The following is a 12139-nucleotide window of genomic DNA, read 5'->3' as shown; positions in this document are numbered from 1 at the left end:
TTACAGCTCTGTAAAGGCGCTTTTTCCCAAAAGCAATTTTACAATCTCTCCACAGATGTTCAATGGGATATAGATCCGGACTCATTGTTGGCCACTTCAGAACTCTTCAGCACTTTGTTTCCATCCTTTTCTGGGCGCTTCTTGAAGTAGATTTGGTGTCATTCTCCTGCTGAAATACCTATGATCTACTATGTAAACCCAGCTTTCTGACACTGGACATTACATTGTGACCCAAAATCCTTTGGTAGTCTAGAGATTTCACAATGCCTTGCACACATTCAAGGCACCTAGTGCAAGAGGCAGCAAAGCAGTCCCAAAACATCTTTGAACCTCCACCATATCTGACTGTAGACACTGTGTTCTCTTCTTTGTAGGCTTCATTTCCTTTTCTGCAAAGAGTAGAATAATGTGCTTTACCAAAAATAGATTTGGACTTACCGGTAATTCGGTTTCTAGAAACCTTCCACGACATTCACCTTGGAGGTTGTCTCCGCGCCCTAATGGGGGACAGGAAACACAAAGAGGTTAAATAACCCTCCCCTTCCTGCTACCTCCAGTGTTTTTTCTGGACATACTAGCATGAATAGTTACCGCCAGTAGAGCAGGAATCGTCCGGGAAAGATATTAGGTAGGGAGGGAAATTAGTGCGGTCGTGGAAGGTTCCTAGAAACCGAATTACCGGTAAGTCTAATTCTATTTTCTTCAGTCACCTTCCACGACAGTCACCTTGGAGTTATACCAACACTAATTTTTAGGGAGGGACCACAGCTTGCAGAACGCATCTGACAAATGTTAGATCCCTATTAAAATTCAATCTGTAGTGTCTGGTAAAGGTATGTACAGAGGACCAGGTGGCAGCTCTGCATATCTGCTCCGAAGACACGTTCCCTCTTGCTGCCCATGATGTAGCGACTGATCGAGTGGAGTGAGCCTTTAGCATCTCGGGAGGAGAGAGATCTCTTGATAAATATGCCAGGGAGATGGACTGCTTGAGCCAACTTGCTATCGTGTTTTTTGCCCCCTTCTTTCCGTCATGAATATTGAATAAACAGGTTCTGGTCGATTCTCCAATCCTTGGTTAGTTCAAGGTAATGGAGGACCACCCTGCGAACATCCAGGGTGTGGAACCTTTCTTCCTTCGTATTAGAAGGATTTGGGAAAAATGAGGGCAACACAATATCCTGACCTCGATGGAAGTCTGACACCACTTTGTGCATAAAGGAGGGATCTAGGCGCAGTACTATACTGTCCGAGTTGAGCAGGAGGTATGGTTCTTGTACCGATAGAGCTTGTAGTTCCCCCACCTGCCTAGCAGTGGTGATTGCTACGAGAAACACTGTTTTGAGTGTGAAGATCCTCAATGAAATTTCTGACAGGGGCTCAAGCGGTGCCTGTGTTAGGCTATTCAGCACTATATTAAAGGTCCCAGGGGGGAACCCGGCTAGGTAGTGTAGGCCATATTCTGCTTGCAGCGGTCATGAATCGTTTAACCCAACGGTGTCTGGCTAGGTCTTGGTCGCAAAAAGAACTAAGGGCAGATACTTGAACCCTTAGTGTGCTTGGAGTAAGCCCTAGCTCTAACCCTTTTTGCAGGAAATCTAGGACCTGGGAAATATTGGGATGGAAGGGGTCAGGGACCCTAGGAAGACACCAGGAAGAATAGTTTTTCCATATATGGCATTTGTTACCAGCTTTCTACTTTTTTGAAGGGTCCGGATTACTTCATCCGATAGCCCTTTGGCCCTCAGAATGTTGGCCTCAATAACCAAGCTGCTAGACTCAATTTGCTGGGGTTTGGGTGCAGTAAGGGACCCTGGAAAAGGAGGTCGGTCTTTTGGGGTAGAAGCAAGGGACCTTCCAGGGCCATGTCCAACAAGGCGCTGTACCAGCTCCGTCCTGGCCACATTGGAGCCACCAGGATTGTCGTGACCCTGTCTGATCTTCTGCAGCGTCCTTGCCAACATAGGGATTGGTGGAAAGGCGTAGGCCAGTCAGAAGACCCATGGATGAGCGAACGCATCCGTCCCCCGGGATCCGTACGTGGGACCGAGGGAGAAATAGGTTGTTGTTTTGGATTTTTGAGCATTCGCAAATAGGTCGACTTCTGGGTCTCCGCATCTTGAGGTCAAAGATTGGAAGACCTCCTGATTCAGACACCACTCTCCCAGATGGACGTCTTTCCTGCTTAGGAAGTCCGCCTGGATGTTTTCTGACCCCTTCAGGTGTACCGCAGAGATGGATAATAGGTGCTTTTCTGCCCATAGGAAGATTCTTGCTGCCACCGTCTTCAGATTGGCGTACTTCATGTCCCCCTGGTGTCTGAGATATGCTACCATGGTTACGTTGTCGGAGTACATTGTGTTCCAAATTATTATGCAAAAAATATTTCCTCATTTTCTCTAAATTACCTATATGAATTGCAGTCATTGTTATTTTCCAGTCATCTACTATTCTAGTATAATTGCAATGTTTTTGAACAAACTGCCTATGAAAACAGTATATTTTTACAAATAATAAACACTCAAAATGCATGTTCCAAATTATTATGCACAGCAGAGTTTTCAACCTTTTTATTTTGAACAAAAAAATAGGTCAATTGTGAAATTAAGCATTATCAGCTTATTACAAAATGAAATCAAACAGTTTTCAAGTCAAAACTTTATTCTAGGTGATGTTACATTTGCACATAGGACCCCTTGTTCGAAAGAAGCTTCTGAACTCTCTCGTCCATTGAATTTGTCAGTTTTTGGATGGTTTGTGCTTCAATTATTTTGCATGTGGACAGAATACCCTCCTAGAGCTGTTGCTTAGATGTGAACTGCCTCCCGCCATCATAGACACTCCTTTTGATGATGCTCCAGAGGTTCTCAATGGGGTTGAGGTCAGGGGAAGATGGTGGCCACACCATAAGTTTGTCCTCCCATAGCAGCCAGAGATGCAGATGTGTTATTTGCAGCATGAGACGGTGCATTATCATGCATGAAAATGATCTTGCTGCGGGCGGAAAGCACGGTTCTTCCTCTTGAACCATGCAGGAAGTGCTGTTTTAGAAACTCCACATAGATTATGGAGTTCATCTTTACCCCTTCAGGGATCCTAAAGGGGCCGACAATCTCTCTCCCCATGATTCCAGCCCAAAACATTACTCCACCTCCTCCTTGTTGGCGCCTTAGCCGTGTTTTCATGGGGTGTCCATTAACCAGCCATCCTCCACTCCATCCATCTGGACCATCGAGCGTTGCACGGCACTCATCGGTGAACAAAACAGTTTGGAAGTCAGTCTTCATGTATCGTTTGGCCCACTGGAGCCGTTTCTGCTTGTGTGCAGTGGATAGAGGTGGTCGACAGGATGGCTTACGCACAGCTGCAAACCTCTGAAGGACCCTACATCTTGTTGTTCGGGGGACGTTGGAGGCACCAGCAGCTTCAAAAACTAGTCTGCTTCTATGACAAGGCATTTTTGCAGCTGCTCTTTTAACCTGACACAATTGCCTGTTGGAAAGAGTCCTCAATTTTTCCTTATCAGCACGCACACGTGTGTGCTGGGAATCAGCTACATACTTCTTGATTGTGCGATGATCACGATGAAGTGTCTTGGCAATGTTGATTGTAGTCATGCCTTGACCTAAATACTCCACAATTTGTTGCTTCTCAGCAGCCAACACATCCTTTTTCTTTCCCATTTTGGCAAAAAATGTAGGCTGCTTAATAATGTAGAACAGCCTTCTTAAGTAGTCTTGCCTTTATTTGGACACACCTGCCAAATTAATTTGCACAGGTATCTGCAATTGCTTTCAGTAATATAAAGAGCCTTGACACACATCACCATCAATGAGTTTAAATGACAAACAAAAATATTCTAACCTTATCACTCAAACTCTTTTTGCATAATAATTTGGAACACAGTTTATATCCGAACGTGATGGGTCTGGATAAGGGATGAAGCGGCTCTTAGTTCTTCTTCCACTGCCTTCAATTCCCTTAGATTTGAGTATCTGGTTCTTTTGTTTTGGGACCATTGTCCCTGGAAGTAAGACTCCTCCACCATGGCTCCCCAACCTCTCAGACTGGCATCGGTACAGAGTATTTTCAGAGGAAGCTGGTCCCAGTTTATTCCTCGTCTCAAGTTCCGGTAACTCAGCCACCACAAGAGGGCCGATTTTACATGTCCTGGAAGTGGAATCCTTTTTGACAGATTGTTCTGATACTTCCTTGCGTTTACCAGGACGTATGACTGTAGGATTCGCATATGTGCCCAGGATACCGCCTGAATACACAATGTCAGGGAACCAAGGATAGACATGGCGTCCCTCAGAGTCGGTGCCCTTTGTTTTCTGAACCGGGTTATTCTCCGACGAAGGTCTGATTGATGATCCTCTTTTCCGTATCTAAGAGGATCCCCAGGAATTTTTTTCCTTGGGGAAGGATGAAGGTCCGACTTCTGGAGATTCAGGATCCAACCTAGGGATTCAAGCATCTGCAGGGTCTTTGATACATCCTGGTTCAGCCGGGATACCGATGGAGCGACAATGAGCAGATCGTCTAAATATGGAACGATGCATACTCCTTGAAGACTGATTGAAACGACTGCTTCCCTCATAATTTTCGTAAATACCCTTGGTGCCGGGGATACGCCAAATGGGAGGGCGTTGAACTGGAGATGGCTGATCCCCTGGTCGTGAGAGACCGCGAACCTCAGGAACTTCCGTTGATCCTCATGAACTGGGACATGGTAATAAGCGTCTCTTAAGTCTATCGTAGCCATCAGCCAGCCCTGCCCAATAAGAGGGATTGCCGATTTTACAGACTCCATCTTGAACCTCCGGTATCTGATGAAGCGATTCAGGGGTTTTAGGTTTATGATAAGCCTGTGCTTTCCGGAGGGCTTCTTCACCAGGAATAGGTGGGAGTAATGTCCTCTGCCTATTTCCTGTTGAGGTACGTACCAGATTACTCCTTCCCGTAATAGATCTTCTATCTGAAGAAGTAGAACTTTTTGGAGACTTGGGGACTGTGCAGGGGTGACCCTTAAACGGGGGGGGGGGGGGGGGTGTTCGAACTCCAGTTTCAGCCCAAATTGTATAGTATGCAGGATCCACTAGTTTGAGGTCGTGGCCTGCCATTGGGCGAAAAGCTGAGTGAGTCGACCCCCCACCGGGGAGTCACTGTTTGTCCGGGGGTTGTTGTTGCTGAGGGACAAGGATGTTCTTCCCTCTACCCCCCTTCGGGTAGCTCCATCGCCCGTCTTGCCTTTTCCTCTGAACTCCTTCTGGGAGGACTGCTCTCATGGGGGACGAAAAAATAGTCTTGGCAACTCTTTGCTCGGGTAGCGATTTCTTTTTGTCGGAAGCCTTTGAGGGTGTCATCCAAGACTGGTCCGAACACGTGGTGCCCCTGGAAGGGGATGGCACAGAGTTTTGTCTTAGAGGTGATGTCACCTCCCCATGACTTCAGCCAAAGGGCTCTTCTAGCCGAATTTTTAAGGACCAGGGACCTTGCTGCTACCCACACCGTTTCTCCCGAAGCATCGGCTAAAAAGCCTGTTGCTTTTTGGAGGAGGGAAAGGGAATCTATCATTTCTTCTCTGGGAGTACCCCCACAGAAGAAACAGAGAGGTGTTCCTCTAACGTACGAAGCCAGAACAACAATGATCTGGCGACGCAAGTTGAGGCTACGTTTGCCTTGAGCAAGTTCGTAGAAGCTTCCCAGGATTTTTTAAGGTGACTTTCTATTTTGCGATCCATCGGATCCTTCAACTGGGAAGAGTCCTCGAAAGGAAGGGACGTCTTTCTAGTCACTTTAGAGACCTGCACATCTATTTTAGGGATCTTCCAAATAGAGCTGTCACCCTCGAGGGGAAAGCCGTTATTTAGTTCTGATGGTATATTAAGTGCCTTCTCAGGGGAGGACCACTCCTGAGCTATTAGATTTTGTATGTTTTCGTAGACCGTAAAACCATTTCTACCTCTGGGTTTCAGCCCCCCAAACATCTCATCTTGGACTGAGAGCTTCACCTCCTCCACCCCCATGGTATTTCTTACCATGGAGACCAACTCCTCCATATCCTCAGAGAAATACCGTAGTATTTCTTTGTGCCGTGTTTGGAGGTGGATGTGGAGCCCTCATTCTCCCAAATATCCTCTGACCCTGAGGAATGGACTTCTCCTGAATCCGAATCGGCTTCCGTAGGTGCCCTTTTCCTCTTTTTTGGCGGAGGGCCCTGGGTCACCGGGGTCTGGGCTGCCATGGAGGTCTGAACCTCCTGTCTAATGAGAGTTTCTATGCTGTCTAACAGAGAGGGCTGTTCGGTACGCAGAATGTTTTGCGTACAGGGCTGGCATGGCTTTTTATAATCAGAAGGGAACCTGGCACCACAGATACCACATTTGCGTGGGTTTCTTGGGGCAGAGGCCTTGTCCTCCTGCAAGAAGAGAGAGAAGGCTTGCTCACACCCATGCCACCAAAGTTTGACAGTTAAGGGACCGGCCCTGCTACTCACGGTAGGAGGGGGAATGCTGGGCTCTGCAGATGCAGCAGTTGAGGGCTTGTCACCGTCTAGCACTCATACAGACACACTGCGCTTTCCTGGAGTCTGTGGCACCCTTATATGGGCGTTGCAGCGTTGGTCGTTTGTGCCCCTCCTTCCTCCTGGTCCGTGGGGAGGAACTGTCGCCCCGACCCCTGCTGCCATTGGGTTCCCCAGGTGCCGGCACGTGTCCCCATCCCGGGAGACGCTGGAGGATGCGAACCGGAAGTGTGCGCCGACGTCACTTCCGGTCTGAAGCTCCGCCCCCTCAGCTGCCCAGCTGTGAGTATTTAGGAGCTCCGCTCGCTGGCCATGGCAGCCCCTCTGTAACCTCTTCATACCCCACTGGGGGACAGGAAAAACACTGGAGGTAGCAGGAAGGGGAGGGTTATTTAACCTGTTTGTGTTTCCTGTCCCCCATTAGGGCGGGGAGACAACCTCCAAGGTGACTGTCGTGGAAGATGACTGTAGAAAAGTTCTATCTTGGTCTCATCTGTTCACAAGATGCTTTTACAGGTTTTTGGTTTACTCATGTACATTTTGGTTAACTGCAGTCTAGATTTTTTTTTTTTATAGATATCTGTGTTATCAGTGGGGTTGTCCTTCGTTTCCTGCATAGCGTTTCATTTCATTCAAATGCATCCTGAGCCTGCAGGACAGCTTGAATTTTTTGGGAACTTGACTGCATTGCAACCTTTCATCAATTTTTCTCTGCCGTCCACGTCCAGGGAGATCAGCTACAGTGCAATGGGCTGCAAACTTCTAGATTATGCACACTGTGGACAAAGGAACAAAGATCTCTGGAGATTAACTTTTAACCTTGAGATTGTTGATATTGTTCAGAAATTTTGGGTCTCAAGTCCTCACACAGTTCTTTTCTCTTTCTGTTCTCCATGCTTAGTGTGGCTCACACAGACACACAGTGCAATGATTACATTAACTTCTCCCCTTTTATCTGTTTTGAGGTGTGATTTTAACCCCTTAGCGACCGCTGATACGCCTTTTAATGGCGGTAATTAAGGGTACTAAAACCACAGCGCCGCTAATTCACAGCGCTGTGGAGAAAGTGAATCGCGACCCCCAGTGTCGGATTTTCTCCAGGGTCTTGGCTGCCGGGGGTAGCCGAGACCCCAGAGAACATGAATCGGTCGGTTTTTACCGACCCCGCTTTTGCGATCGCCGTTACTAACCCTATAACGGCGACCGCAAAAAAAAAAAAAGCCGCAATTTTACATTTAATTTTTCTTTCCTCTGATGTGATTGCAGAGAAAGAGGGTCCCCGATCCCCCCTCGGTACCTCTGTGGTCCTCTGTCCCCTCCCTAAACTATCATCGTGATCAAAATAAACAAAATAGTATATAATCCCCCCGTTTATCACCCCCTTAGTTAGGCCAACATAACGAAATAAAGAAAATATTTTTTTTTTTTCAGTTTTCCATTAGGGCTAGGGTTAGGGCTCAGGTTAGGGCTAGGGTTAGAATTATGGTTAGAATTAGGGTTAGGGCGAACTAGGATTAGGGTTAGAATTAGGATTAGGGATTAGGATTGGAGCAAGAATTGAGGGGTTTCCACTATTTACCAACTTTGGAGGTCTAAAAATTGGGTCTAAAAAAATCACTTTTGTGGAAATAAAAAAAAGACTATTTTCACGGCTCTGCGTTTATAAACTTCTGGAAAACGCTTGGGGGTTCAAAGTGCTCACCACACATCTAGATAAGTTCCTTAGGGGGTCTAATTTCCAAAATAGGGTCACTTGTGGGGGGTTTCCACTGCTTAGGCTCTGTAAACGCAACATGACACCCGCAGACCATTCCATCAAAGTCTGCATTCCAAAGTGGCACTCCTTCCCTTCCGAGCTCTCCCATGCGCCCAAACAGTGGTTTCCCCCCACATAAGGGGTATCAGCGTACTCCGGACAAATCGAACAATAACTGTAGGGGTATGATTTCTCCTGTTACCCTTGTAAAAATAAAAATTTGGGGGTGAAAAGATCATTTTTGTGGAAAAAAATGGATTTCTTATTTTAACAGCTCTACGTTATAAACTTCTGTGAAGCACTTGAAGGTTCAAAGTGCTCACCACACATCTAGATAAGTTCCTTAATGGGTCTAGTTTCCAAAATGGGGTCACTTGTTGGAGTTTTCCACTGTTTAGGCACATTAAGGGCTCTCCGAACGCAACATGGCATCCGATCTCAATTCCAGACAATTCTGCGTTGAAAAAGTCAAACGGCGCTCCATCCCTTGCGAGCTCTGCCGTGTGCTGAAAAAGTGGTTAACCCCCACACATGGGGTATCGGCATACTCAGGAGAAATTGTACAACAAATTTTGTGGTTGATTTTAACACTTGTGAAAATAAAAAAAAAATTGGTTCTGAAGTAAATTTTTTGCAAAAAAAGTTAAATGTTAATTTTTTCCTTCCACATTGCTTTACTTCCTGTGAAGCACTTAAAGTGTTAATAAACTTCTTGAATGTGGTTTTGAGCACCTTGAGGGGTCTAGTTTTTATAATGGTGCCACTTTTGGGTATTTTCTGTCATGTACACCCCTCAAAATGACTTTAAATATGATGTGGTCCCTAAAAAAAATGGTTTTGTAAATTTTGTTGTAAAAATGAGAAATCGCTGGTCAACTTTTAACCCTTATAACTTCCTAACAAAAAAAAATTTTGCTTCCAAAATAGTGGTGATGTAAAGTAGACATGTGGGAAATGTTATTTATTAAGAAATTTTTGTGACACATCTCTCTGATTTAAGGGCATAAAAATTTAAAGTTTTAAAATTGCAAAATTTTCACCATATTTCCGTTTTTTTTCATAAACGCAAGACTTAGCGAAGAAATTTTACCACTAACATGAAGTACAATATCTCAGAATCAGCGGGATCCATTAAAGCGTTCCAGAGTTATAACCTCAAAAAGGGATAGTGGCCAGAATTGTAAAAATTGGCCTGGTCATTAAGCTGCAAACTGGCTCTGTTGCTGAGGGTTTAATATTGCCTACACCTTTACTTGCCATAGGGAAAAGTTTGAACGAGCATCACATGCTTGAAACAAAGTTGGTTACTCACAATTTTGGCAATGTGCCAACAATTTTGTCCGGTCCATTTTTGGGGTTGTGTGTGAAATTATGTCTAATTTGCCTTTTCTTCTATATTTTTTTGTTGTTCCAATACACACAGAGGAAATAAACACGTATAAAACAAAACATGTACTTGTAATAATTATCTCCGAGAATTACTTAATTTTCTGGGATAAATTCAAGGTTGCCATGACTTATTGCATTAGCATGTGATTTCACTACATTATAGTAGGTCACTGCATTAGTATGTGATGTCACTGCATTATGTCACTGCATTAGCATGTGAGGTCATTCCATTTGGTCAGCAATCCATGGACTTTTTCAGGTGGCACCCACCAATATGGCAAGACTATTCATCTCTGAGTCAGGGTTTCCATCATGAATAAAAAACAAAATTATAGTATTTTTTTTCTTGGAATCCCCGCCCCTACGGCTAAGCCACACCCACAATAGCACTAAATGTGTCTGTGATGACGTCCGGTGTCTGCACATGTCTGACTGTTCGGCCTGCTCCTCAGATGACTGATCCCCCAGGTCCATGATTCTCTTTTTCTAGGGGCTTTCAAACTCTACGACCTGGATAACGATGGCTACATCACACGGAACGAGATGCTGGACATAGTGGATGCCATCTACCAGATGGTGGTAAGACTCCCAGACCCTCACCCTTACTCTACATGTGTGCTAGTCCCCAGCGCTGGACACAACAGAATATGTATCATCCTCCGTGTTGGCCACTTCTTACTATGTATACAGTACATAAACACATACCTACACACCTACTGTCTGATCAGAGGCTGTTTCTCTGTGCTTGTTCAGACAATGACTACAAGTAGAGTTGAGCGAAACGGCTGTCAAATTCAAAAGTCGCCGACTTTAGCTAAAGTCGGGTTTCGCCGATCGAAACCCGACCATAGCGTGAGGTCGGCCATGAGGTCGCAGAGCGTCAAAGTCGCGTTTCAAATAATGCTTCCAGCGCCTTTTCTCAGCCAGTGATGGAGGATGCACACTGTGGGCAACGTGATGACATGGGCAGCGGCCACCACCATCTTAGAGAAGGGCATTGAAGTGATTGGCTGGCTTTGTGTGGTGTCACAGTGGCTAAAAAAGGCCGTGACCGCCATCTTTCTTCTGCCGATCTTAGAATAGGGAGAGGTGCTGCTGCTGATTCTGATTAAGGGAGAGCGTTAGGCAGGGAAGAAGAAAAAAAATTGCTTCTGCTCTTTTCACTGTACAGTTAGTGTGCAGTGACAGGGGAGGATTTTTGTTGTGTGCAGCAGCGCTGGTGGTGATTAGGCTGCCTTTTAAGGCTACTTGATAGCTGCATTGCTGTGTGCACACTGCTGATAAAACTGCTTTTCTCAAAGCACTCCAACTTTTATTATTTTGTTCTGGTGAGTTACCGAGCGTTCATTTTTTCACACCGTATAGCGGTGTACGCTCCTCACACACTACCGTGTACCGGCTGGCATCACGGACAAATACAAGCTGTGTGTGACTCTGGAAAAACAAACCGAGGAGATTTTCCATTTTTCCAGACCTACACCTTCTAGAGCTGTCCGCTTTTCAAACAGTTTCGTATATCTGCTGTTTGATTACAGTCAAAACTATACGGAGACAGCGTGTGTCACTTCGTATAAAAATGGACGGAGATTGACAATTTTCCATACAGACACCATATAGAGCTGTCCGATTCTCAGACAGTATTGTATATCTGCCGTTCGCATTACAGTCACATCTATACAGCGTGTGTGTGACACTCCGTAAAAATACATATACGGAGATTGTTAGTTACACAAAAAACGTATACAGCTGTACACTTCTGATACAGTTCCGTATATCTGCTTCTTGGATTACGGTCAAATACATACTGGGAGAGCATCAGTGACTAACAAAATATATACGTAGATTTAATTTTTTTAATACACCTTACACAGCTGTACGCTCCTCATACAGTACCATCTCTCTGCTGGTATTTTTGGAACATTTTCCCAAACATGAGGAAGTATGGTGGAAGAGGCCGTGGACGTGTGCAGGGGGGGCGCAGCTGGTACTGATGGTGGTGCATCGGCTGGTTCTGGCAAAAGCACAATAGCAGCTAAGGCAGGAGGTGTTGAGCCTGCGTCATTGTCTGGCCCAAGAAGGCCTGTAAGGTTCCCTTTTCTTGGAGTAGGAAAACCGCTTTTAAAGCCGGAGCATCAGGCACAGGTTTTGGCGTACATTGCCGAAACAGCCACCAGCTCTATTGCCTCCTCTTCTGAACGTTCGAAACCTGCAAGCACGGAGTCGTCAGTGCAGGGTTCTGGTCAGGAAAAACACCTTTCCTTGTGTCCTTCACCCCCACCAAAAGTTAAGAATGCCGCAGCACACACCAGATTACTCTATGGAGCTCTTTTCACATACCATGCCTGGGTTAGTCAAATCCTGGATTCCCCAGTCCAAGATGAATCTGACATGGAGTGCACTGATGCACAGCCACTGCTAGATGATTCTGCTGGTACATTGACCCAGAGTACTACATTGCCCTCGCAGTC

At 45.6% G+C, this 12139-nt stretch overlaps 1 protein-coding gene and 1 long non-coding RNA gene across 2 annotated transcripts in view; one reads left to right on the top strand and one right to left on the bottom strand.

Annotated features, from left to right (window-relative positions):
* The window catches only part of LOC141059795 (uncharacterized), a 94435-nt gene extending 93936 nt beyond the window's left edge, over window positions 1–499 (bottom strand). The window contains exon 1 of the long non-coding RNA XR_012222597.1: window positions 439–499. This is a non-coding gene — a long non-coding RNA (uncharacterized lncRNA). The remainder of the gene's footprint in view (window positions 1–438) is intronic.
* Window positions 1–12139, top strand: part of NCS1 (neuronal calcium sensor 1) — a 169062-nt gene that overhangs the window by 143096 nt on the left and 13827 nt on the right. The window contains exon 5 of the mRNA XM_073555909.1: window positions 10162–10250. Coding sequence (XP_073412010.1) covers window positions 10162–10250 — 89 coding nt within the window. The remainder of the gene's footprint in view (window positions 1–10161; window positions 10251–12139) is intronic.

Source organism: Dendrobates tinctorius, unplaced genomic scaffold (assembly GCF_039654945.1).
Source record: "Dendrobates tinctorius isolate UK_male_01 unplaced genomic scaffold, ASM3965494v1 ptg000231l, whole genome shotgun sequence".
NCBI classification, from domain to species: Eukaryota; Metazoa; Chordata; class Amphibia; order Anura; family Dendrobatidae; genus Dendrobates; species Dendrobates tinctorius.
This window is presented reverse-complemented; position numbering and strand designations above follow the sequence as displayed.